This window comes from Panthera leo, chromosome A1 (assembly GCF_018350215.1).
Source record: "Panthera leo isolate Ple1 chromosome A1, P.leo_Ple1_pat1.1, whole genome shotgun sequence".
Lineage (NCBI taxonomy): Eukaryota > Metazoa > Chordata > Mammalia > Carnivora > Felidae > Panthera > Panthera leo.
Window position 1 is genome coordinate 180,281,076 of NC_056679.1, and position 27,792 is coordinate 180,308,867.

General features: G+C 44.2%; 1 protein-coding gene across 2 annotated transcripts in view; it reads right to left on the reverse strand.

Annotated features, from left to right (window-relative positions):
• The window catches only part of WWC1 (WW and C2 domain containing 1), a 155,180-nt gene that overhangs the window by 52,287 nt on the left and 75,101 nt on the right, over nucleotides 1–27,792 (reverse strand). For both annotated transcript variants that reach the window (XM_042947325.1, XM_042947315.1), the window contains exons 3-6: nucleotides 17,903–18,106; nucleotides 6,531–6,607; nucleotides 5,113–5,192; nucleotides 172–301 (exon numbers count right to left, since the gene is read on the reverse strand). In XM_042947325.1, the coding sequence (XP_042803259.1) occupies nucleotides 172–301; nucleotides 5,113–5,192; nucleotides 6,531–6,607; nucleotides 17,903–18,106 (491 nt within the window). The remainder of the gene's footprint in view (nucleotides 1–171; nucleotides 302–5,112; nucleotides 5,193–6,530; nucleotides 6,608–17,902; nucleotides 18,107–27,792) is intronic.

Below are 27,792 nucleotides of genomic sequence, written 5' to 3' on the forward strand. Positions count from 1 at the left end.
AGTGCAAAGCCTGCTTAGGATTCTCTCTTTCTGCCCCTCCCTGATTTGTACTTCTCTCTCAAAATAAATAAACTTAAAAAAAAAAAAAAAAAAAAAAAACAGAAAGAAAAAGAAAGAAAGGTGCTCCAAAGAAATTGAGAGATGGGACCCACATCACTGGAGCTCTCGTACCTTAATGAGATCTTGCTTTTCTTTTTCTCCACAAGTGATGGCCTTTTTGATGGCTTTTGTTTCTCTCAACACAGCCTGAGCTTCATCCAGTTTGTAGCTGCCCTGAGCATCAGACATTTTCTTATCGATTCTAGGAAACAGTCAATGGGAAAGTTCAGAAAAAGACAGGGTGAGGGATGAAGTCTCCCCAGGGGATAAGACGACAGGCTTCGGTCCTGCAGCAAGGCTCCTCTCTGTCCTGCACACCCTCCCTTCCCCAGGTCTAGCTGCCTGTGAAATGTCCCACAGGGTGGGGCTGCAGAAGCAACACCACTCTTTAAGTCAAGGGTCCTCTAAGCATCAGCTCTTACAGGAATTGTTCCCTGATTACCTCCCTGCTTCCTCCAGGCTAGGCTAGGTCTTCCCATCACACTGCACATAGCTGGACACTGCAATCATTATGTTGTGTTCTAGTTAGCAGAGCATGTGGTAGTATCCTTGACTTGTTACTAACAGGCTTGGGACAGGGGCAGGATTGAAAATGTTTAAGTAGTTTCGGTATCTGGCACAGGACAGTCCTTTAACTCAAGGTCTCTCAACCTCAGCATCTTGACATTTGGGTAGGATGATTCTTTGTTGTGGGGGGCTGTCCTGCACATTGTCCGGTATTTAGTAGCACCCTTGGCCTCTGCCCACTAGGTGCCAGTAGCGTCTTGGCCCCAAGCTGTGACAACCAAAAATGCCTCCATACTTTGCCTAGTGTCCCTTTGGGAAGAAGAGATAGATCTCCCTCAATTGAGACCCACTGCCTTTACCGAGTATTTGCTGAGTAAACACACAAGGAAGGAAAGGTGTGAATGATGGAAAACTCTCAGCCCTGCTACTTAGTAGTGTGACCTTGGGCATGGCCCTTAACAAGAGGCTTAGCTTCCTCCTCTAAAATAACCCGGGTAATGTCACCTGCCCAGCCCATGTTCATGAAGCTGTTAGGAATGTCAAATGGGATAAAGGATGGATAATCAAGTGCACTGGGAGGTACGGGATAAAATCAGCTTATCTAGGCCCCATATACAGGTTCATTTTGGAGGGTGGAGGGGGAGTTTAAAAAAAAAAAAAGAAAAAAGTTAAGGACCACAATGCCACTTTCTGAAGGTCAGACCAAACCAGAGATGGTGGAGGTCCCCACCCTCTGGGGAAGGAGTCTGGGGTATGGAGAACCTTCAGAAGGCAGAGATAAATTTTAACTGCTTCACACTTTCCCCAAAGGCTAGGCCTGAAGTTTTAGTCCCCAGTGGAGAAAAGGAAGTTTTACCGTCTGAGGGAACACCACAAACCCATTATTTCAGGATGAGAAACCGCTCACAGGCATTCCTCTCTGGTTTCCTGCTAGAAGCCAAATTGTCCTGGGCTAAAAATAACCTGAGTGGGGAATCACTGATGGGGGGAGCAGATTTTCATCCTGGTCTGTCTGTGCCTCCGAACAGGAGAGAGGGAGAAGACTCGGGAGAGAACTCCGGTCTCAGCACGGCCCTCCCCCTTCCCTTCCCTTCCGTTATTTCAGCCTCCGTGGAGAGAAAACAAAGCCCCATTTATGTCTCCCCACTAAAAATAGCCTGTCTATTCCTTTCGAGGACTTGGGCCTGAGCAAGCCTGCCAGGTTGGCTAACACTGGTCTCAAATTTAGTTTGAAAAATTAGTCTAAATGGAGCTTTCTGCAGCAGAGGCGTGCCCGAGATGCTCTGTGGAGGGGAGGATCCCCCAGGACGGGAGGTGGCCCGGCCCCAAATGGAGGCGAGGAGGGCAGGGAAGATGCCATTTGCTTGAGTCGGGCTGGGGGCTCTGGGGAGGGGGCTGTGCCCAGCTGTCCTCTGCCAACAGGGTGAGGATGGCTTTGAATCCTCAGCAGGATAAGACAGAAGCGGTTTGTCTGCTGTGCCTTGGGCTCCTCAGACAGCCTCTACCTGATTTCCCTCAGGGGCCTTAGCAACCCAGGCTCTGGAATTTGGCTCCAGAGAGTAGCTCCAAGAGGGAACACTCTTGGGATTGAGGTTGGGGGGAGGGGAACAAAGGGTCACCATTATGTGCTCAGTGAATGAATCTCTCTCTCTCTCTTTTTTTTTTTAAGGGAAAGAAAAGTTATGTGGTTGTAGGGGAGAGGAGGGTGTAGTGGGCTGCATGTGTTCTAGAATTTCCAAATTATGCGGCTGTCCGGAGATTCACACACCCGGGAGCGTCAGGACAGCCACGCAGAAGCAGGGCAAAGGCTCTGACAGCAGGCAGCTCTTCTTGGCAATTCTTACCTGGGCAGGATGGCTTTGGGGGACGTGCCTTGAGATGCCGCACTGCTCCCCACCCACAGGGGTGACATGCCACATCGCATCTCCTTCCTGTTTACAAGGGCTCAGGGCAGCTGACAGGCCCAAGTCCTTTTGATTTTTCTTCTCAGGCTCCTAAGAGGCATCCTTCAATCCTCATCAACATTTCCTTTTTTTAAAAAAACTGGGGCTGCTGACTGTGAACTGGACAAATGGAAGAGTTTCACCTTCCCCCATGCTCTGCAAAGGGAGGAGGCTGAGATAGAAGTGACTAGATCACCTCCTACCACTAGCTTCTGAAAAAGATCCCAAGAGACAAGGAAAGAGGCCTCATGTTTTCTGGGTATGATGAGGGGGTTATCCAGGATGAGGCCAGGAAGGAAGGTATTAGCACATGAGCTTCTAAATCCAACAGTCCTGGGTTCAAATTCCAGCTTTGATGCTTACCAACTGGGGGTGGGGGGGCTGGGGTATATTTTCACCCTCATCAGTGCCCTCATCTATAAAGTGGGGCAGAACAAAAACTTCTCTTAAAGGGGCAAAGACAATGAAACGAGGTGACTGATGCACAGTCATTGCCCAGCACAGACCCTGCCCAGGGTAAATACAGAGTTCATCTGAGTTCCTCCCCATATCCAAGCAGGCACCCAGCTAGAGGTCACCCCCAACACCCCTTACTGACCCTCACACTCACTGCCAGGCATTGTCACATGCTTTAGTTTCATCTTTACAGTGACTGATTTTTCAGATAAACCAAAGCTCAAGGGGATTATATGTCATTTTTGTAAGGTCCCAGGGAACTGGGATTTGAACCCAGGCCATCTGCCTCTTGCAGCTACATTCCTAACCCTCTATGCCAAGGTGTGTATTAAAGCAGATGTCTTCCTCCACGCTGAATGTGGAGCCAGCTTTGAGCGTGGGCAGTCAGAACTACCAGGAGTCTTATCTGGGCCTGATATCAAACATCAGTTGGGCGGAGGGAGGAGAGAAAGAAGGCTTGTCTTTGGGGTTTCAGCATCAGCTTACCAAAGAACAAGAATTTTCAATGCTGCTACAGGGTGACAAAGTGGTAAAACAGGTTTGTGGTGGCTCAGAGAATAATGGGAAATGTTCTAACCAGAAGCTCCTGAGGACTGCAGGAAGGGGGAGGAGGGAAAGGCCCCTGCGGTAAGATGACGTGGGAGTGAGTAGTCTTTCAACTATGTGTTCAGAATTTGGAGGGCTCATGAGGTTATTTGCTTTATAGGTCACGAGAAGGAATTTTCTAAGCTCATATTACTGCTCTCAACTGTCACTGGCATACGTACATATACATATATTAATAACATATGTACCTATATAAGCACACATATATAAACCATAATTTATAATAACTTGGAATACCAAAAGAACCCTATTATACACAATCTATAATACAAAGCCATACTTTCTTAAACCTTGTGTGGTGGGGGATTCATGGTAGCTCTCCCCTCCAGACAGTGGGGGCTTGAGGGATGGGAAAACGTGAACAAGAACCAACCAACCCCTCCAGTGGTCACAGTTCCCTGGATTAAGAGAGCCTACAGACAGACATCCCCAGGCTTGGAGCTGTGTCCACAGAGTGGTGGGGGTGGATTTGAGGTTCAGAGAATGAGGAAGAGGTATAGTCAGACAGCGAGAAAAAGCAAGTGACTATAGAAGCTGCTGACTGTAGAGATGTGGCCTCCCTGGGAATCTACATGAGATGTCCCTTAGGACAGAGAAATCTCCTGGATGTTCTCCTTGGGGCTTCCAAGAGGGGTCCCAGGCACCTCTGTAATAACTACACAATGAGTCCTTCAGACATACCGAACATGACTCAATGCAGGTTTGTTGCATGTGTGATTATTCCTAATAATAACGTGACTCAGTTTCCTCATCTATAAAGTGGAGTTAGCCAAAAGAACATTCTTTAGAGAGTTGCAGTGAGGATCAAGTGAAGTCACTCAAGCAGAAACACTGAAAGTGCTTCCCGGCAGAGTAACTGCTCAACAAATCTTGCTAGTATAATAACGATAAATAGCCATCAATGCACCTGCTCTAAAGAAACAATAGAGATGTACCTTGGTGGCAAGTCAGCTTCTACAAGTGAAAATTACACTTGGTCAAAGTTATCCCGGGAACTCCTTAAGTCATCTATCTAGCACAGTGTGCGTGGCACCATGCATGCTCTTCTAGCGACTGGTGCTGGGGAAGAGGCCCTTGCTCCTACTGTGGGGCACATTCGCTGTTCGTCTTTAGGGGCTATGGGAAAAAAAGTTTGTTTTTGTGTGTGTATCAGATCCTACTGGATCTACTGGAGGACATGAGACAGGTGCCCATAAGTGCCCAGCAATACTCGTTTCTATGACAGAATACTTGTTTTTACGACTAAAATTCAACTGAACGGAACAGACTTTAATGGCTTCAGGAATTCAGATATCTCTGGTTTGAAAGGATTCCTCTCTTCTCCTTCTGAACCTCATCCTTGGGTGACAATATCTTGAGTAAACACCAGTGGAATAGAACTGGGATCAAATGATTAGAGTGGCCTTAAAGAAGAGAGGGAGAGAGAGAGAGAGAAAGAGAGAGAGAGGCAGGAAGGGGATTACGGGGCATCCCTATGCTCTGCATGGCAGGGTAGACTTACTTCTTCAGGGTCTGAAAGCCACGCTCTTTGAACTGCAGCTCCTGCTGGAGGTGAACCATCTCTCTCTTTAGCTTGTTGACCTGGATGGCAGAAGGCCACACATGGGGCTAGATCAGAGGTTGATACAGAACTGCAGGCTGCCTTCTCCTCTAAGGGGAACCCAGAGCCCCCCCCCCCTGCCCCTCAGGCCACAGGGTCACAACACCATCCCCTCAGTGATGCTGCCTTGGTCTCTGCAGCTGCTCATGTAGTCAGCATCCCAGCCTGGCTGTCCTGCAGGTCAATCCTGGCTAGCCCTCACTTGAGGGAAACAGGAAGTGGACAGGTGTCAGCTGACCTGGGATAGAACTTGGCCTTCCCACTGCCTTGCTGGATGACCTCTCTCGAGCCATCTCACCTCCCTGAGACTCCCTCTCCTGTTCTGATAGGTGAGGAATATGGTAATTCACAGGGCTGTGCATTACTTAAAGCAGGTAATGGGTATGGAGGTGAGAGGCAGTGCAATAACTTTAGAGGCAAGACATGGTCTGGGAGCTGGAATGGCTTGCAGGAATGCTGTGTTTGGTTTGCAGTTATAAAATTTAAAGAGTTAATTGCTAATAATGAAATATGGAGAGATTTCACATAATAAGCCTAAGTATAGTTCTCTTCTAAAAACAGAAGATCTGCCAACACTGAGCCCTCATTCCAGCACAGCCACAATAGGGTAGGGCTGAAACTCAACTACCCCTTTAGACAGGGCACACCTCTCTAAGGCTACACTCTTCCCAGCACACCCTACTGCTTCACCCCTGGCCCACTTCCCCCTTTTGTTTTCTTGTAGGCATGATTTTGGAAAACCTACCTGAAGTTATCACTGAGCCTGCGTTCCAAATACTGGCTTTCCCTTGAACAAGTCACTTAACTGCTGTGTCATAGTTCCACACCAGTAAAATGGGAATGATATTTATTCCCAAGAAGTCATGAAGTAATTATCATGAAGGAACTAAATAAGACAATATAGAATAAGCCACAGCTAGGAAGAGAGCACACTGCGTTAAGAACTGTAAGTTCTTTGACCTTGGGTAAGCCCTGAATCCTTGTGACCTTGGGGCAAGTTACCCTAACCTTCTGTTTGCTCATCTTTAAGTGCAGATATGGACAACAGCTGCTTCGTGGGTTTGCTGCAGGAACACGAGACAGCATTCATGAAGCACTGAGCACCATGCTTGGTCTACAGTGACACGGTCGCTGCTGTTACCATTACAATTACTGTGACAGCTGCTACCACTGCTACTACTGCTGTTATTTAGGGTCCTGTCAGTCAGCACTAGCCATCACTGCCTGGTGGAAGCGTCTCCTTTCGTCCAGTGGGTGGGCAAGTGGCCTGTGGCTGCCTCAGTGACCCCCCTTCCACAGTATAGGCAAAGAGGCCCTACCCGGGATTTTGCTGTAGCAATTTCAGCTTTCAGGATCTCAGGGTCATACTTAGAGCTGGATGACGAACCCGACACCACTGCAACGAAAAAGAAAAAAAAAAAAAGTTCTGTAGAAGAAACACATTTTGGGAGAGATGGCTTATTTGGACATCTACATAAACCCAGAAAGGAATCACTAATCATGAACAAACTAAATGTCCAACAAGGGGGGGGATTTTTATTTTTTATTTTTTTAAGTTTATTTATTTATTTTGAGACAGAGAGCACACAAGCAGGGGAGGAGCAGAGACAGGGAGAGAAGGACTCCCAAGCAGGCTCTGCACCATCACCGCAGAGCCGGATGTGGGGCCTGAACTCATGAACTCTGAGATCATGACCTGAGCTGAGATCAAGAGTCAGACGCTTAACTGGCTGAGCCACCCAGGCACCCCAGTGAAGGGGAATTTTGCTAAATAAATATGGTACATGCATAAGTGAGGATGATACAACTTAACGTGATTTAAAACAATTGTACACAGGAATTCTGAACAAGGGAAAATGTCCAAAACTTACTGCCACCTGAAAACAGTAGTTTATAAAAAGCCATAAGGAGTAACTTAAATTTGTTAAATATACACAGTTAACAAACATATATACACATATGCATCTAGAGAAAGCACAGAAAGAAATATACCAAAAAGATAATGTTGATATCTAGAGATATGGATGATACATAAGACCAATTTTCATCTTTGTATTTTTATTTTCCACACTAAGAGGAATACATTTGTATAATCAGAAAAATAACTAAAAGTATTATTTATTGTACTCTACAATATTAATGTACTTTAAAAAAAAATTTGAGAGCGTGCAAGCAGGGGAGAGGGAGAGAACTCCATGCTCAGTGCAGAGCCCAAGGTGGGGCTCAATCCCACAACCCTGAGATCATGACCTGAATGGATGTCAAGAGTTATCAAGAAGTGCTTAACCGAGTCACCCAGGTGCCCCCTTAATGTACATTTTTAAAGGAAAATAAATTACCCATAACCCCACCACCCTAATTCAATTCTCTTTTTCAAAGTTACTTTGATTATCCACAGTTGTTATGTAGTTGTAATTACTGCATTTAAAAAATTTTAAAATAGCATTTATGTCTTGAAAAGATATCTTAAGGCTTACAAAAATGAACACAACACAGTAAAATACATTTGAAGTAAGGACATGAGATGAAGGGAAAACAAGAATGAGGAATCACACCCACAGGCGTGAGGTTAGTTAGGGCTCATGCAAACATGGAGGGTCCCCTTCCTTACCAGACACCACAGACCTGGCTCTGAGCTTCCTAACTGGTGATGTGAAGAGGGAAAGGGGCCCAATGTACAATTCATGGTGTCCTTAATATAAACACAACCCCACTGTTCACGAAAAGGATAGGGGTTCTTAGTATGGAGGCCAGAGAAGAGCTTCTCCCCTGGGGCCTTAATCCCAACCAGGTGTGCAATTCCATCATTTCCCACCCCCCCGCCCCCCACCCCTCACATTCCACCTAGTGTCTTCTGGACACTATGTGTGCACGTGCACAGTGAGATCAACTGCTGGGGCCTGGAGTTTCCTGAGGACAGAGACTGGTGGCAATTTCCAGTGTTGGGAGGTAGGGCCTTCTGGTTATGCACGAGTTAAAATGGAACACTGAAAAGTTCCGGACAAGGGAAATAAAACTGTCTGCATAGTAACAGTAAAGATGATAGGCGGTGTTGCCTTTGTGCCCAGTTTACAGTGATGATGATGAGGAGGAGGAGGCTTTACCAGAAGAGATGGGTGGTGGGAACATCTGGATGGGTGGGGAAGACCTTGCAGTCCCCATTGTCAGCTTGGAATAGGGACTTCAGAATCACATGTTTGTTTCCAACTGGAAGCTTTCATTTCCTGCATTCTAATTCCTCTGATGTTTGCTGAACTTAGGGATTTCAGGGTGGGATTTGGCTGGATACATAGCTGGAGGCAGTGATTTAAGCAATTTCCCCCTGACAGTCTTTTTTCAACAAAATTTTAAGGTCATTAATATTTGTTACCCACTGATTAATTGTAAGAACATGATGAAAAGAGTCATCGGTGAGAAAAAAAGATGGGGATACACTCAAAAGGGGGTGTCCATTCTATGAGCACCCCATCCTGTCAACCACTCTGCTAACCAGGCTGTGCCACTGGACTTGGGTCTACACCACAGGGAACTGTAAACGAGAGAGTGTTAGCAGCCTGGGAGAACCCATGAAGAACTGTAAGACCTGACCCTAACAGGGAGAGCATGACTGTGGGGACCAGAAACACCAGTGCTGATCTGTGGAAAGTGGGTGTGCTCCTTGGACATGCTCAAAAATCTTGGAGGGAAGGAAACCCAAAAAAGAACAGACTCCTGGGGCACCTGGGTGGCTCAGTCGGTTGAGCATCCGACTTCGGCTCAGGTCATGAGGTTGCGGTTCATAAGTTCGAGCCCCACATCGGGCTCTCTGCTGTCAGTACAGAGTCTGCTTTAGATCCTCTGTCTCCCTCTCTCTGCCCCTCCCCTGCTTGTTCTCTCTTTCAAAAATAAATATTTTTAAAAGTTAATGAAAAAAAAAAAGGAGAGGCTTGATTTTATTCCTATTAAAAAAAAAAAAAAAAAAAAAAAGAACGGACTCCCACCAACTGAGCCACTGGGGGCTTGGATTCTTACGCTTTGGAGTACCACCGTGAAATGCACTATTTGTATCCAAAGCTGTTGAAATGGGATGTAGTCTGTTACCATTTTTTTTTTTAAAGTTTATTTATTTATTTTGAGAGAAAGAGAGCAAGAGCATGGGAGTGAGCTGGGGAGGGGGGAGAGAGAGAGAGAGAGAGAGAGAGAGAGAGAGAGAGAGAGAGAGAGAATCCCAAGCACCTCCACACTGATACAGGGTTTGATCCCACGAACTGTGAGATCACGACCTGAGCTGAAATCAAGAGTCAAAAACACTTAACCGACTGAGCCACCCAGGCATCCTGCCTGTTATCATTTCTTAAGTAAACATTTTACATAAGTAAAAAATACACGTGGAAAGGTGCACAAATCATGTGTGCAGCTTGATGAATTTTCACAAAAGAAACACACTCAGCCAATAAGCACCACAATCAAGAAAAAGGTCATTGACCTCCTTCCCCTTGTGCCACTATCCCCTCACTATCCCTCCAACAAAGGAATTTTATATTCGAACAGGACCTCACAGGGTGACTTTAAATGCCCACCTTTTTATAGCTTTTGATTTGTAAGCTTTTTTTCAAGCTACAGATGACCACAAGTTTAACAGTCCAACATAGTACAAGGTTTGTTATAAACAGAGAACGTTCCCCAGGTCCCTATCCCTCACTCCTGAAAAGGGAATCATTTCTATGTGTTCAGCTAATTTCTTGATTACCAAGAGGCAGCAAGTTATTTTTATTTTAGGCATCATGTACTTACTTACCTGTCTGGAGGACAGGGAGTTAGCTTCCCACCCTTCTCCAGGCCTGACATGGTACATGTGCACCCCTCCCAGCTCCCCATCCTCGGAGACAGCATAATCTTGGTGAAAGCCATCTTCAGTGTTTGCATTACTTTCACCCTGTAAACACAACTCGGGCCAGAGGCATGTAGCTGACTTTGCTTACTTTTCTTTTCCGGCACATTTTTTTGGGTTTGTTTTTCCTAGAGTTAATAATTGTCATTTTTATGCTTGCTCACTTTCTACAAACTGATCACAGATTCAACCTCACGCTCTGCCAGTTATCTGAATCTCCCCTCACAGGGTCCAGGCCCGTCTGCGTCCTGCTGGTTTCTGCTCTTTGGCTCTGCCTGGCCCAGGCACGTGCCTGCTTTGGCGTGAGCTGGTTGCTCTCTGTGCTGCGGGCATCCTGAGATGCCCTTCCTGCCTCTCTCCTCTTTCCTAAATACCATATCTTCCCCTCCTACCAGCTCATTTCAGTAGAACACCAGAAGCTTCCCAAGGAGGAAGCCACAAAGGAAAGAAGCTTTTGAAATCATGCATGTCTAAAAATATCTTTGTTCTACCCTATAGTTGATTAAAGGTAGTTTTGCAGGATATAGAATTCTAGGTCGTAAGTGATTTTCCTTAAAAATTTGAAGTCATGGCTCCATTGTTCTAGGTTTCTAGTGTTACTGTTGAGCTACTCTGAGTTCTGATAATTTTTGTGTGGCCTGGTTTTTCTCTCTGAACGCTTTCAGGATCTTGGATCGTTCCATGTTTGAAGCGGTACAAAGGTATGTCTTGGTGTGAGTGGACTTTCATGCATTGTGCTCACTAAGCCCTTTCAATCTAAGAACTCTCTTCCAACCGTTCTGGGAAATTCTTCTGAAATTATTTTACCTGATGCTTCTTCTTCTCTGTTTCCTCTGGAACTTTTCATTATTCTGATAGGTTTCCTGGCCTGGTGTTTTTTTTTTTTTTCCCCCTCTCTTCTTTTCCATCTCATTGTATTTTTGCTCTGATATTTTAGAAGATTTCTTCAGGCTTACCAGTCTTCCTACTGATTTTAAATTTCTGCTATAGCATTTTAATTTCTAAAGGTTCTTTTGTGTTCTCTTAATGTTCCTTTCTATAAAATATAGCATCCTGTTCTTGTTTCATGGGTGTGTAGCTTCTCTTGATGTTTTCTCCACGTATACTCCCTGTTCCCACAAGGCCTCCCCATCACCAAGGGTTTGTTTTCATCTCTATTTTGCATGTCAGAGGCTTTGGTCAGGTGTCTGGAATCTCAGTTGTCTGCTCCAAAAGCAGAATGGAGGGGCGCCTGGGTGGCTTAGTCAGATGAGCGACCAACTTTGGCTCAGGTCATGATCTCATGGTTTGTGAGTTCGAGCCCCGTGTCAGGCTCTGTGCTGACAGCTCAGAGCCTGGAGCCTGCTTCGGATTGTGTGTCTCCCTCTCTCTCTCTGCCCTTCCTCCACTCACGCTGTGTCTCTGTCTCAGAAATAAACATTAGAAAAAATTAAAAAAAAAAAAAGCAGAATGGAGTGAGGTTTGTTGACTGTGGCTTATATGGTACATGCTTTGGCTGGACTGTTTCATCCAGAAATGCCCAATGTCTTTACATCTCTTTTATCTGGTCAGATTCCCTAGACTCTGCTACTATCCAGCCTGGGTGGTAATAGCCTGGCACCATTCTGGGGACCAAGTGGTACATGTGAGCTGGGATCTCAAATCCTTTGGGTCCAAGTTCACTTAATCACTGTGTTTTTAGTGTGGTGCACCCCACCTTGTATCCTGCCAGGTTGGGGATGGGCTGTATGATTTGGGGAAGAGATTTGCTTGCCCTTTTCCTAAAACAGCTTTTACCCAATCCTCTTTATTTCAGGGCCTCCTCAAACTTGACTTACATTCCCAAGGACAGCTGAGGATTCCAATTCCCACGACTTTTGCCAGTGATCTATGTAGACCAGAGTGCTGGTTTTCCTCACGATCAGCTTGTATTCTCTTTTCTCAGGTCTATCAGATAGGTTGTCACCTGCCCATCTGCTTTCCAGCTTCCACATCTTATTGTCACTCTTTTTTCTCCCAGTCTCCCTGTCTTTGTGCATGTACTCCTTAAAAAGGAAATCTCTTATTTTGTATTTTCTTGGTTTCAGGAGTGAGGGAAATCAGGTAGGTGGTTCAACTGGCATTTTTAACTACAAGGTTCCCAATGATTGCTTTTTCAAATGGGAAACCAAGGCCTAGAAAGAGGAAGGAACATGGTGAGGGCCCAAAGAACCCAGTTATCCTGAGTTCTCATCTTTCAGAGGATGGGAGAACCCAAATGTAACACAAGAACCTTAGAATTTGACTGATGACTTGTATTAAATTAAGAGAAAATTAAAAAAAAATTTTTTTTAATGTTTTTATTTATTTCTGAGACAGAGAGAGACAGAGTATGAGTGGGGAAGGGGCAGAAAGAGACGGAGACACAGAATGAGAAGCAGACTCCAGGCTCTGAGCTGTCAGCACAGAGCCCGATGTGGGACTCAAACTCATGGACTGCGAGATCATGACCTGAGCCAAAGTTGGATGCTTAACCGACTGAGCCACCCAGGTGCCCCAAGAGAAATGTTTTTGAGGTTAGATACTCCTGGGTACAAAGGCTCTGCCACTTTTTACCAGTGTGACCTTGAAGAAGCTCCTTCCCCTCTCTGGGCCTCAGTTTCCTGATATGTAAAAAAGAAACAATATTTGCAGGATAGTTGGGAGGGGAAGGTTACTTTAAATAATGGATGTGGAATGCCCATCACATTGCCCTGCAGGAATATAACAGGTGCACAATAAATATTAGTTCTCTTCTCTTTCCCCATGGAGCCAGAGACTGCACCAGAGGTGCTGACAAAGCCTCCACCCCCAGGACCCCACCTGTGGCCAGGCCCCACCTCAGCCAAGGCCAGGTGGCAAAACTCTCACAAGCTCAGGCAAGCCATCTGAATTAGAAACAAGGCATGTGACCTCACCAGTCTATCAACATGTTGGAGAGCTTGACTTGGAAGACAAAGCTGGTTTTAAACCCATAGAAAGTCATGAGGAGGAAGGGTCATGTCTTTTTAACTGGGATGCTTAGGCTGGGGACGCCCCAATTCCTGGATGGTTTGGATCTCAGATCTGGTTACCAGAGATGACCTCAGTCACTTTAGGTGGAAGTTCTTTAACATTCAAACCAGTGGTGCCTTTGAACTTGATGGAGTCATATGATAAGACTGCATCATTATTTCCTACCACTAATCATGTATTTATTCTTATTAGTTCCAGGGATCTGTTAAAATCTTTTGTCATTTCAATGCCAGTAAATTAATAATATCAAACAATTGTTATTATTTATTGAGAGCTTAAGAATATGACAAGTACTTTTCCAAGTACTTTACATCTGTTAACTAATTTAAGTCTCATAACACCCCAATGAAGGTGATACCATTATTATTTTTTTAAATGTTTATTTATTTTTGAGAGAAAGAGAGAGAGCAGGTGAAGGGCAGAGAGAGAGGGAGACATAGAATCTGAAGCAGGCTCCAGGCTCTGAGCTGTCAGCACAGAACCTGATGTGGGGATTGAACTTACAAACTGTAAGATCATGATCTGAGCTGAAGTCGACACTTAACCGACTGAGCCACCCAGGTGCCCTAAGGTGATACCATTTTTATGTCAATTTTATAGAAGAATTTGAGGCAGAGAGAAGTAGCATATAACTTGGGCAAAGTTACACAGCTAGTAAATGGCATATCCTGGATGTGAACCCAGGCAGTCTAGCTCGAGTTCATACTCTCAAAATATTATGTAAAGTATTTAAGAGGAATGTTGAGCCATTAACATATTCTAAGGGTACTGGTTTACTGATACTAGTGGTTTTAAACTGGGAGAATTTTGCATCCCCTAGAGTATATTTGGCAATGTCTGGAGACATTTTTGGTTGTTACAGCCTGCGGTAGGGGGTACTACTAGCATCTAGTGGGTAGAGACCAGAAGTGCTGCTCAACAACCCACAATATATAGGACAGTCCCTACAGTGAAGATTTAGCTGGCCTCCAATGTCAGTAGTACTGAGGTTGAGAAACTCTGACATGGACCCAGGAGAGGAAGGTACCATAACATTTTATATTTAAACAGAAGGGATCATACACATAAAGAGGTGAAGTGGGGATTGAACTTACAAACTGTAAGATCATGATCTGAGCTGAAGTCGACACTTAACCGACTGAGCCACCCAGGTGCCCTAAGGTGATACCATTTTTATGTCAATTTTATAGAAGAATTTGAGGCAGAGAGAAGTAGCATATAACTTGGGCAAAGTTACACAGCTAGTAAATGGCATATCCTGGATGTGAACCCAGGCAGTCTAGCTCGAGTTCATACTCTCAAAATATTATGTAAAGTATTTAAGAGGAATGTTGAGCCATTAACATATTCTAAGGGTACTGGTTTACTGATACTAGTGGTTTTAAACTGGGAGAATTTTGCATCCCCCTAGAGTATATTTGGCAATGTCTGGAGACATTTTTGGTTGTTACAGCCTGCGGTAGGGGGTACTACTAGCATCTAGTGGGTAGAGACCAGAAGTGCTGCTCAACAACCCACAATATATAGGACAGTCCCTACAGTGAAGATTTAGCTGGCCTCCAATGTCAGTAGTACTGAGGTTGAGAAACTCTGACATGGACCCAGGAGAGGAAGGTACCATAACATTTTATATTTAAACAGAAGGGATCATACACATAAAGAGGTGAAGTATGTTCTCCAAGAGGACACAGTAACAGTGGAGATTCAAACTCAGGCCCTCTGACTTCAAAGTCCAATGATGGTCATCTCTTACCCTCAGGCTTCTCTGTGGAAATATATCATTCCTGCCCATTTGGCTCTTTTCCCCACCTTGACTTTTTATTTTGGAAACTAAATGTATAGCAAATTTGAAAGACTAATATAATATTAATATACCCTTCTTTTCCTAGGTCCACCAATTTTTAACATTTCCCCACATTTGTTCTATCTATCCCTCCCTCCACTCCAATTCTTCCTCTCACTGAGACGCCCGGTTCATAGAAAGCCCTCAATGAATGATTACTGAAAATGGTGGGTGGCCAAAAAATGCAAACCTGTCCTCTATTCAAAACCACCAACATGTCATTGGCAGCTACTGATCAGCTTACTGAGACTGATGGCATAGTTATATTGTTTTTTTTTCCTGCTAGATCTTTTTTGAAATTAAGCTGTAGACATGATGCCACATGCATGTCTTAAGAACAAGGACATTCTCCTACATAGCCATAATATGATGATCACAATTAAGACAATCTTCCAAATATCTGAGAATGTCTGTTATGGCTGCTTCCCCCTCACCCTCCCACCCCCCGCCTGCAACCTCAACCCAGGGTCTAACCAGGGTGCAAACATTTAATCTGGTTTATGCCTCCATAGGTTTTTGTTGTTGTTGTTGTAAGTATAGAAGAGTTTCCCTTCTTTCTAGTTTTTCACACTTTTTCACCCCTTGAAGAGTCCAGGCCAATTATCTTGTAGGACATTCCACATTATGGAGCTGTCTGGCTGTTTCTTGATGATTTGATGGATGGTAAATATTTTTGTCAAGAATCCTCCACAATGTTCTTACTGCATCACATCAGAAAGCACACGATGTCAGTTCGTCTCCTTACGGTGATGCTAATTTTACACCTGTGTAAGGCGGTAGCTGCAGTTCTTTCCATGTGAAAATATACTTTACCTTCTGAAATTCATAAGTGATTTGTGGGGTGATACTTTGGGTCCATGTAAGCATCCTGTCCCCCAAAATATGAAGGTTCATTTTTATACACACTTGTCACTTCTCAGACTGCAGGGCTTCAGGAGAAAACAAAATCACCCCACCTCTTCAAATCTGAGCTTCACTAGGGACAATAATATCTCCCTGCCAGGGCTGTGGCAAGGATGATGCTATAGATTGAATTCCCTCCTCCCTGCCCCCAATCCATATGTTGAAGCCCTAACCCCCAATGGGATGGTATCTGAAGAAAGGTCTTTAGGAGGTGATTAGGTTTAGATGAGGTCACGAGGGTGGGGCTTTCATGATGGGATTAGTGACTGTACAAGAAGAGACTGTGCTCTCTGTCTCCCTCTCTGCTATGTGATGACAAAGTGAGAAGGCAGCCATCTGCCAGCCAGAAAGAGGGCTCTCACTAGAACCAGACCATGCTGACACCCTGATCTTGGACTTCAAGCTCCAGAACTATGGGAAAATATATTTCTGTTGTTTAAGCCACCTAGTCTCTGAGATTCTGTTATGGCAGCCTGAGCTGCCTAAAACAGATTAAGTGCTAAAACGCTCATGACAGTCTCTAGGACATTACTTGACCTAGAAAAAGGTAATAAGTATAATACAGTTCTTTTCCATAATCTGAGACTCTGGGGATTTGCTTGAGTCGCCAGGGAAAAGGGCAGGGCTGGGAAAGTGAGTAACTGGGCAAGTTCTGTCCCCAAGGCGGACTGAACTTCTCAAAATGAGGGCTTCACACAGGAGAAGTATCCAGTGACGCAGTCAAGCTATGTCAACCTAACAGCATGGCCTAGTGCTGGCCCCTTCGCCCACACTGAAGATGCTGGAGGGGCAGATGGGATGGATTTACAACTTACTGCTGCTCTCACCAGCTCTAAGACCCTGGGCATGTCATCAACTCCGCTAACCTGTTTCCTTCCCTATTACAGGGGATATTAACTGTCCTCATCCGCAGGATTATTATGAGGATTCAGTGAAATAGCATTTTCAGCCTGACATGTACTAAGCACTCAAAAAACATGGGGCAGGGCTGGTTATTAGAAATAGTGGTAAAAGACAAAAAACCCCAACACATTGGCAAATGTAAGTAGGCTCCTGAACAGGTACTGGTCTGGTACTGCACTGGGAATGAAGGACTGGGGCCTTGGCATGCCTATTCTCCTGAAGATACCAGCGAGAACCAGGGAGACAGGAGCCCCGCCCTTACAGAGTTAACATGCCACTGGACGTAATACAGACATGTAAGCAGATGTCTTGTGACACATGCAATGAAGAAAATAAACAGAGAGACATTACAAAGGCTAACACTGGGGAAGGGAGTCTGTTGATGGAGCTGTCAGAAGTGAGCCTCTCAGAGAGATGACAGGAAGAATGGGACTGGAAGGGTAAGACCAGAAGGGTAAGAGGGAACCAGCTATGCAAACAGACAGAAGAGCATCCTAGGCAGGGGTACAGCAAGTGCACAAGTGCCAAGGTGGAAAGGTGCAGGGCAGGCTAGGGGAGCAGAGTGGGGGGCTCTGGAGCCCAGTGAACGAGGAATTGAGTGCAGCAAGTGGCCGCATGAGACGAGGCTGGGGTGGCTGCAGGAGTCTGACCACAAAGGGCAGTGGAGGCTGTGTAAGGAACGATGGGAAGCCACTGAAGGTTTTTTGTTTAAACTGTGTTGAAATATACATAGCGTAAAATTCATTTTTAAGTGTCCAGTTCAGGGGCATTAAGTACATTTAAAGTGTTGTGCAACCACCACCACTGTCCATCTCCAGACCATTTTCATCCTCCCAACTTCAAGCTCTCTGCATTGAAGAAGAACTCCCTATACCCCACATCCTCTAGCCTTTGAAGGGCTTTAAATGAGGAGGTCTGTAAGCTGGCTGATAGTCTGAGATGACTGCAGATGAATGAAAGGCATGGAATGAAAGAGGCATATGAATCATTGCAAGTCAGAAGCAGAAGGGCTTCGGAGAGGATGGTGGTTTGCACGAGAAGCAGAGATGGAAGAAAACTGGCAGATTTGAGAAGCACTGAGAGGCGAGCCAGACAGGACTGGGTGCAGTCTTTCCCGCCATCGTGCAGGGGTGCGGGCGCTGGTGGCGGGAGGTACTCACAGCTGACCTGGGAGCCCAGCTTGTGCTCCCAGACGGCGTGCAGCTGCTGATACTCCTGCTGTGCGAGCTCTAGGCGCTGCTGCTTCACCTGGTAGATCTCCTTCTGCGCGCTCAAGGCCTCCTGGGCCACCACCAGGTAATCCTTCAGCATGTGCTCCTGCTCCTGCCGCCATTGCACCCGGGGGTCCTCGATCTGAGTGGTTTCTGGAACAGACCCCAGAGACCCTAGGTCAGCACCTCACCAAGACATGTTGGGTCGGTGGCCTGTGGGATGCACTACCAGAAAACAGAAAATATAGTAAACAGAGTATCACGATAAAAGCAGATGCATTAAACTTACCTGTTAAGCAACAGAGACTCTCCGTTTGGGTTAAGCCAACAAAAACAATATAAACCAGAATTAATGTCCATACCCAAAGCCAGTCTGTCTCAGAACAGCAAGGAGGAGGACCAGGTTTGAGTTCTAATCTAGACAGAGGCTCAAGGATATTACAGATCCTTAAGGTCATCAGTTTTGGTAAAGAGTGAAGAAAAAGAAAACAAAAAATATTTTAGAGGCTATGAAAAATAGGGACCCGTTCCCTGCTGGAAATGTAAATTAGTAACAGATTTAGAAGAGGACTATCCGACGATGCACATTAAGAGCCTTGAAATGTGAATACCCTGTGACCAATAATTCCCCCATAGTATTAACCACTAATTCCCCCACAATAATTTATTACCAAGTGTAATAAAAAATTCAGGCAAAGATGCCTTTGTACCAAACTGTGATAATAGTGACGAAAAGGATAACAAGCGCTAATATAACAACTACTCTATGCCAAGCACTGTTCTAACTACTGTACATCCCTTTGCCCCTTCAATCCTCACACTAACCCTAAAAGTAGATTTTGTTATAACCCCCACTACATGAAAGAGAAAATCTAGGCACAGATTAAATACCTTGCTCAAGGTCACATGGAAAATAACTGGTCAAGTCTGCTAGATTTACACAACACGCTGCCACAGCCACCAAAAATTGTGTCTTCAAAGAAATGTGAATGAAACAGAAAGAGGCCTATTATGTATAAGTGAGTGGAGGTGCAGGGGGCAAAACTGAATAATGCTGTGTTTATTGAAACAATATGTACATTCTCAAAAGCATTGGGAGAACGCTTAGCAAATTATCAGCAGTAGATATGTCTTGGTGGTATGATATTTCTTCATTCTTTTAAAAAAATGCAATAAATATGTACAGTGATCATTTGAAAAAAGGTCAAAATCCAAAAAAACAATAATTTTTTTATATGTACAATGGAATACTATTTGGCAATGAGAAAGAATGAAATATGGCCTTTTGTAGCAACGTGGATGGAGCTGGAGAGTGTTATGCTAAGTGAAATAAGTCATACAGAGAAAGATACCATGTTTTCACTCTTATGTGGATCCTGAGAAACTTAACAAAAGACCATGGGGGAGGGGAAGGGGAAAAAAAGTTACAGAGAGGGGAGAAGCCAAACCATAAGAGACTTAAAAACTGAGAATAAACTGAGGGTTGATAGGGGGTGGGAGGGAGGGGAAAGTGGGTGATGGGCATTGAGGAGGACACCTGTTGGGATGAGCACTGGGAGTTGTATGGAAACCAATTTGACAATAAATTTCATATTAAGAAAAAAAGAAAAAAAATTACTATTAGAAAAACAAAAACAAAAACAAAAAAAATTTTAAAGCTGATTTATTTATTTTGAGACAGAAAGAGAGAGAGAGAGAGCAGGAGGGACAGAGAGAGAGAAGAAGACAAAGAGAATCTAAGCAGGCTAGAGGTTATCAGCACAGAGCCTGATGCAGGACTTGAACTCACCAACTGTGAGATCATCAGCTAAGCCAAAACCAAGAGTTGGATGCTTAACCAAGCAAGCCACTCAGGTGCCCCAAGATAGACATTAAGAAAAAAAAAAGGATAGCTAACAGCTGAACAGACATGGAAGATATCAAAGCAATGTCAAGGAATCGATGCCCCTCAACTGCCAACCCTTCAGCCATCTCCCCGCTGGTGGGTGGGGTTGGGGGGCAAAACACACCAGAAACTGTATAATCATGGTCATGTGGTGAATCCAGCCAGTGGACAGGTTCTGCTTAACCGAAAGTGTTTTATTAATTTTAAGTTGGTTACTGGTATATAAAAACAGGGAGATTTAAACATTACAATCCTGATCTCTGTTTTTTCAGAAGATCTGGCCATGCTGAGTCCACAGTTTGCCACAGACCCAAGTACTCCATCAGTCTGCTGGTCTGCTTCATTCATTTATGTCATGGGTCTGACTCCTGAGGAATTTGAGTTTGTGCCTCCTTTTGTAGGGCCGATAGCTCCCATTCCTCATTCACCAAATGAGCATTTCCAATGAAAGAAAGAAGGTATAGGGAGGATGATCACAGAAGCAGCAGGGCCAAGTTACTGTCCCTACCAGGAATTGCTGTGTTACAATGGGCAGGTTGCTTAACCTTTCTGAATCTACCTCTGTAATTGTTAAAGAGGATAACAGGTCCTGCTTACCCTGCTTCTAGGAAGCTATAAAGCACTTCTGCCCAGGTAAAGTAAACAAATGTTGGTGAGAGTAAAGCCCAAACTATTTACTGGGTCCAGTTTTTTAATTGTGAATAGCAATTCTTTAAACTCTTCCTCCTCCCTTTTTCTGGGAAAGAAAACAAAGTCTAAAGATTGCTGGCAGGAGCCACAAGATTGTTTCTCATAAGGAAAGCTCTGCAACCCTTCCACCAGGAAAGGAGGAGGAATATTTACAAGAAAAGATTAAAAAGGGGAGCATTTGGGGCGCCTGGGTGGTTCAGTTGGTTAAGCATCTGACTTCGACTCAGGTCACGATCTCGTGGTTTGTGAGTTTGAGCCCTGTGTCGAGCTTTGTGCTGACAGCTCAGAGCCTGGAGCCTGCTTCAGATTCTGTGTCTCCCTCCCTCTCTGCCCCTCCTCCGCTCACGCTCTGTCTTTCTCAAAAATAAATAAACACAAATAATAATAATAAATAAAAAAAAAAAAGAGGGGAGCATTTTATAAAGCTGGGTCCTATGTCCCATCAGTAGATAGGGATGCCCTCAGAGTCAGGGACTCCTGAGTGCCCAAGCGTTAGCCTCAGACATCCAGCTGACAGAGCCCACAGAAGATACAGCTGATCATGGCCAGGCTGGAGATGTTTTCTAAAATATGTAAATTTTTAAAGTTTACACTTTTGGGGAAAAATACAAAAAAGGAAAATCTCACAATTCTACCACCGCAAATTTATAAAATAAGTGAGAGTTTCCATGTCTCTAATCCTACTCCCTACAGGTAACTGGTGCTAGGAGTCTCACACACTAAAAGATACTGCCCTCTAATTACACATAAACCTGTTTGTTGATACATATGTGTCTGTATACAGAAACTTATTTTTAATGCAACATGGCCCCATGTTATATATACTGGTCTGTAATTTTGCTTTCATCTGCAAATGATATTGTTCATCCTTCCTTATTGGGTGAAGATTTACCTCAAGTCTTTTTGTTTATTCTTTTTTTTTAGTTTTATTACTGTTTTTATTTATTTTTTAATTTTTTATTTACCTTGATCATTTAAATGGTTGCATAGTATTCCATGGAATGGGATTAGGCTGTATTTATGGTAGGGTATTAGTGGCTTCCCAGACTTCTGGGAAATATTTGGATTGTTTTAAGTTTTTTTGCTATTACAAACAATGCTGCAGCGACAACTGTTAAAAAAAAATACTTGTGTGAACTTGTATGATTAATTCTGCAAGATATACTTCTTAATACAGGGACTACCTTTCGAAAGGTTGTACCAATTCTTATTCTCACAAACAGCCTATGAAAGTGCCTTTTCCCCCAGATTCTCAGCAAAATTGCTTTAAAAAATGTTGGTACTTCATCCAGTAATTTTGGGTCCTGGAAGTATATTAGAATCAGCTGAGGAGCTACAAAACAGCAAAAACACAAAAAACCCTGAACCCTGCCCCAGAACATTTATATCAGAATTTCCATGAGTGGGACCCAGGCACTGACACTTGTGAAAGCTTCCCCAGGTGTCTGTCCCCAGACAGACGTGGCTGAGAAACCTTGACTGACACAATTAGAATCACTTGGGGGGAATTTTAACACTCCTGATACCCAGGCCCCACCCCTGGATCAATTAGATCAGAATCTCTGGGGGTGGGGATGAGGCAGTGGTGATTTGCAAAGCTCCCCAAATATTCCAGTGTGCCACCAAAGGTGAAAACCACTCTCTCAGAGGTGACAGCACAGATGCGCTGAGCGCTCACTGAAGCTGGCAGGCAAGGCTGGCAGGTGTGATGCTGAGCTCCAGGTAGGATCTCCCGCCAAAGGGCTGGCTGAGATGCTGGCCCTTGACCAGCAGCAAGGGCACACCTGGATGAACCCTCCCCAGAGCGTTCTGTTTAGTAGCGCCCTCTCTGTGGCCAAGGTCCTCTACTCCTTGGAATATAAAAGTATGGGAGAGCCTTAATTGGAGGCTGGCTACCAATTTGGGTGGCCCAGTCTCTCTTTCATAGTAGAAACCAACACAGATAGATGAATGCACATGTAGACAAACAACACGCAACCTCATATCAGAACACTGGTTTCAACCTGGCTACATGTTGGAACTACCCCAGAGATTTCCACTTAATTGGTCTACAGTATGAAGTGGGCATCAATGTATGGCTTAAATCAACTTTATTAAGGCAAAATTTAAATACGATCAATGCAGGCATTGTGTATAGTTCGATATGTTTTGACAAATGTGTACACCATAAACCATCGCTTAAATCGATGGGTAAAATGTTCCCTTTACCTCAACGATCCCTGTACTCTTTCCTGGTTACTCCCACCCACCTCCTCCCTCCTCTTCAGCCTATTCAGAACTTCCTATCGATGGATGCGTAAGTGTATGATCTCTGAGCCTTCCTTCTTATGCTCAGCATAAGGCTTTGAGACTCATTTATGTTGTTGTATCAGTGACTTGCTTATTACTGCTGAATAAAATTCTATTGTATGAATATATCACAGTTCACTTTTTGAAAAACCTTTAGGTTGTCTCTCTCTAGTTTGGGATTATCATGAAAAGCTGTAATGAACATGCATGCACAAATCTTTGTATGGGCATATATTTTCATTTCTCCTAGGCAAAATTATCCAGCAATGGAATTGCTGGGTTGTATTGTAAGCATATGTTGAATTTTATTAAAAAAAACTGGCAAACTGGGGCGCCTGGGTGGCTCAGTCAGTTAAGCGTGTGACTTCGGCTCAGGTCAGATCTTACAGTTCATGAGTTCAAGCCTTGCATCGGGCTCTCTGCTGTCAGCACAGATCCTACTTTGGATCTTCTGTCCTCTCCACCCCCCACCTCTCAAAAATAAATAAACATTAAAAAAGAATAGAAAAACTGTTTTCCAAAATGGCTGTTCCAATTTACATTCTCACCACTAATTTAGTGGAGCTGTAATTCTTCCATATTCGCCAACCACTGGTATTGTTAATCTTCATTTCAGTCATTATAGTGGGTATGCTGTGGTACCCGCCTGCAGTTTTAATCTGCATTTCCCCAAGGACTGATGATGGAAACATACTTTTATGTGTCCATTGGCCATCTGTATGTCTTTAGTGTTTTTTAAATCTCTTTCTTATTTTTTTTTATTGGGTTGTTGGGCTTCTTACTATTTTAAGATAGGAGTCCTTTTATATATTCTTGATATAGGTCCTCTGTTAGATCTAAATATTATAAGTATTTTTTCCTTACCTGTGGCTTACCTTTTCAGTTTCTTACTGGTGTCTTTTGAACAATAGAGGTTTAAATTCAATGAAGCCCCATTCATCAATTTTTCCTTTATAGTTAGTGGTTTTTGGGTCTTGTCCCCCCCCCCCCCCCAAAAAAAAAAAATCTTTGCCTGTTCTACAATCTTGAAGATTTTTCTCCTATGTTTTCTTCTAGATGTTCTCTAGTTTTCCATTTTATGTTTGGGTCTATGGTCATTTTGAGTTTATTTCTACACATGGTGTGAGGTGGGGACAGAAGTGGGTATATTTTTTTCCATGTGGACCAGCAACTATTGAAAAGACTGTCCTTTAGGATACCGGGCTTTTCAAATTTCCCAGGGGTGTCTAGGGAGTTGTGTTAGTTAACAGCCTTTGTCCTGCATTAGTCAGACTCTGAGTGGGTCCCCCCAGGCCCAGCCTCTTCTGCTGGTACCCTCCTTCCTGAGTCTATCACATTTGAATAGATATCTTTACACCAGGCAGGATCCTTGAGATCACCTTGGCTAGTTATTTTTTAGTTCTCATTTTTTTTAAATTAAAGCTATACATGGGCACAGTTTAATCACTGAGCATATTACAAACCTGGCTACATAAAACATCATTATCCCATCCTCTTCCCTCTCAGGCTCTCCTCCCCAGAAGGCAGCTACTGCCAACACTTAGCTAAGTGCAGCCATCACTGAGAACCCCTTCCCTATCCTCCTTCGTGCTCCAAACCCCCATCTACAAACGTATTCCATGCACGTTCTCCACACTCACAAGCTCTGCATATATTCCACACACCACCTCCTCCACACACCACACGCCCACTTTCTACACACACCACACGCATACCCACACGGCTAATGCTAGTGCATTCTCCAAGGGCTTTAACAACAATTGTCTTAAAAACAGCTGAACATCTGGAGAATGCCCAACCTTGTTACTATGCAAAGGAATGCAAATGAAAAGCAGTGAAGCAACAGTTTAAACCTATAATGAATTTATCAAGAAATAAGGAAATGAAGATCGCCCCTTACTGATCAAGGCATGACGATAACAGTACCCTTACTGCCTATGGCAATACAGGTTGATACAGTCTTTTGGAAGTTCTTATCAATTTAGGAACGAATATGGATCAGAAGTCTCAAAAATGTTCATAGTGTCTTGCTTAGTAATCCTATATTTGGAAATACAAACTTAGGAAATTGTCACAAAGGAGAGGAGCAATATGAATAATGATTCTCCCCCTATTATTATTTATTTATAACAAATAGATGGAAATAGTGCAGGAGATCAGCAATAGGGGTAATTATGGTGCATTTGTTTTATGTGTTAAAATGTATTGCTTACATTCATTTGATGTACTAAAAATGACAATATGAAGACTGTGTGGCATCTCTCAAATACTCATGACACAATATGAAGGGAAAACACTAGAACACATAATTTGATTCCTGATTAAAACCATCTAATCAAGGGTGCTTAGGCTGCTCAGTTGGTTAAGTGTCTAACTCTTGATTTCAGCTCAGGTCATGATATGACAGTTTGTGAGGTCTGTGGGCCTGCAGGTCTGGGGCACCGCAATCGGGCTCTGTGCTGACAGTGTGGAACCCGCTTAGGATTCTCTCTCCCTTTGTCTCTGCCCCTCCCCTTGCTCATGTGCTCTCTCGCTCTCTCTCTCTCTCTCTCTCTCTCTCTCAAAATAAATAAACTTAAAAAGAAACCCAAAACACAAAAACCATCTAATCATGATGGATGGAAACAGTCTGTGGGAGTACTGAACACTCACATCTGAAATAACGAAATGGGTTATATTTTGGAAAGAGTTGTCTATATTTGCTGGTTCTCACTCCTCTGTCTGTCTGTCTCTCTCTATCTCTCTATCTCTATCTCTATCTCTATCTATCTACATATCTATATCTATATTTATATATAGATATAGATAGAGAGAGTGCGCAAGCAAGGGAGAGGGACAGAGGGAGAAAGAGAGAGAGAATCTTAAGCAGACTCCACGCTCAGCAAGGAGCCTGACATGGGGCTCGATCCCATGACCCTGAGATCATGACCTGAGCTACTGACTGAGCCACCTCAGGCGCTGCTCCCCCACCCCTACCCCTGGTCTTCTTTCAGACTCACTCCAGTCAGGCCTTTGCCCTGAGTCCTTGTCCACAGCTTCCCTCGAAAGTTGGGTCTATCTCAGTCTTCATACCTGACCCATCAGAAGCATCTGACGGGGCTGACGACACTCTCCTCAACATGCTTCCTTCAGGACGGCCTGGTTTTCCTTCTGCCTTTCTGGTCACTCCTCAGGTTTTTCTCCTTTCTGCACCCAGTTACTATCTGAGAACCCCAAGACTCATTCCTTGGTCCTCTTCTCTTTGATTTACTATCTGAGAACCCCAAGACTCATTCCTTGGTCCTCTTCTCTTTGATTTACTATCTGAGAACCCCAAGACTCATTCCTTGGTCCTCTTCTCTTTGATTTACTCCTTTGGTGATCTCAGCTAGCTTCATGTCTTTAAATACTACTGTGTTGTATGCCAACAACTCCCCAACAACTAGCTTTAGGCCAGATCTCTTATCCAAACTCCAGATTCCTCCATCAAACATACCAGACTTCTCCCTCAAGTCTTAGATGTGTAACAGGTCTAGAAGACTTGACATGTCCAAAATCATTTTCCTCCCTACACCCAATACTCTAGTTTTTTCCATTCAATAAATGGCAACTCCATCCTGCCAGCTGCTCTGCCCCATGAGGGCCATTCATTCCTCTTTCTCTCATGTTCCATATGCAGTCTACCAAGAAATCCTGTTGTCTCTACCTTGAAAATACATCCACATCTGGCCACTTTTCACTACCTCCACCACCAAGGCCTTGGTCTGGGGCACTGCCCTCTGTCACCTGGATGACTGCAATCATCTCTCACAAGCTTCTCTGCTTCTGTCCTTGCTCCACTAAGTTCTATTCTCAGCAAAGCAGCCAGAGTGGCCCTTTTAAGACATAAAGCAGATCATGCCACTCATCAGCTGACAACTCTCCAATGGCTCTCATCTCACATGGAGCAAAAAGCTAGAGCCCTTAAGGCAAACCACCACCCCATCTATGCCCTGCAACTCTCTGGCTTGAGGTCCTTCTCCCGGCTTGCTTACTCACTCTGCCATGTGCACACCTGCCTCCTTGTCATCCCCATGCAAGCTAAACGTGGCCACTACTCAGAGTTCTTGCTCTAACAATTCTCTACCTGAAAGGCCCCCTTATCTCCCTCAAGTCTTAGTTCAAATCTCATTTTCTCAACCAGGTCTTCTTCCTGAAGACCATGGCCACTGTCCTTCCCCACCACCCTCAAACTCATCCCAACACGTCTCAGCCCACACTCTTTTTCTTTCTCCTGTCATACTTTAATTGTCTAATGTACTACATAATATGCTTATTTGTGTTATTTTTTGTCTCTTCTGCCAGAATGAAAGCTCTGTAAGGGCAAGAATCACTGCCATTACAAACACTCTCATGTATCCCAAGTTCCAAGAACAGTGCCTGGAACATTGCAGATAGTCAGTGAATATCTGCTGAATGAATGAATGCTGGACGGTGGATTGAACCTATTCAATTCTCTTATGTTTATAACTGGAGAAGGTAATTTCAGTCCGTGAACAACACACACACAGAGGACTGGTCTGAGTCCCCGGCTCTGAATGCTTAGGCCTCGAGGGTCACACTCCCACCACCTGTACCCCACACAGGCTCCATCTGCAGAAGGTGGTGCCCTCCATCCAAGCAGGACACCTTCAAAGAAAAAGGCACCCAGTGGTCTGAGAGCTGGTAAAACTGTCAGAATTCTTCCTATTGTGGCCCCCATTTACTCACCCGCCCATACATCCCATTTCTGCCATCATCTCCTCAAGAGTAAACTCTGCCACTGCCTGCTATTCCTTCCTGCCTTCTATTTCTCCAACAACTCCCAGAAGCACCTTAAAATACTGCTCTTGCCATCAGATTTTAATGAGGGGGATGAACTCAGTAATTAGACACAAGGAAGAGACTGGTTTGGGTCCCTGTACATCACTGTTGAACCCAGCATACCGTGCAGCCCTCCAAGCATTAACCTCATTCC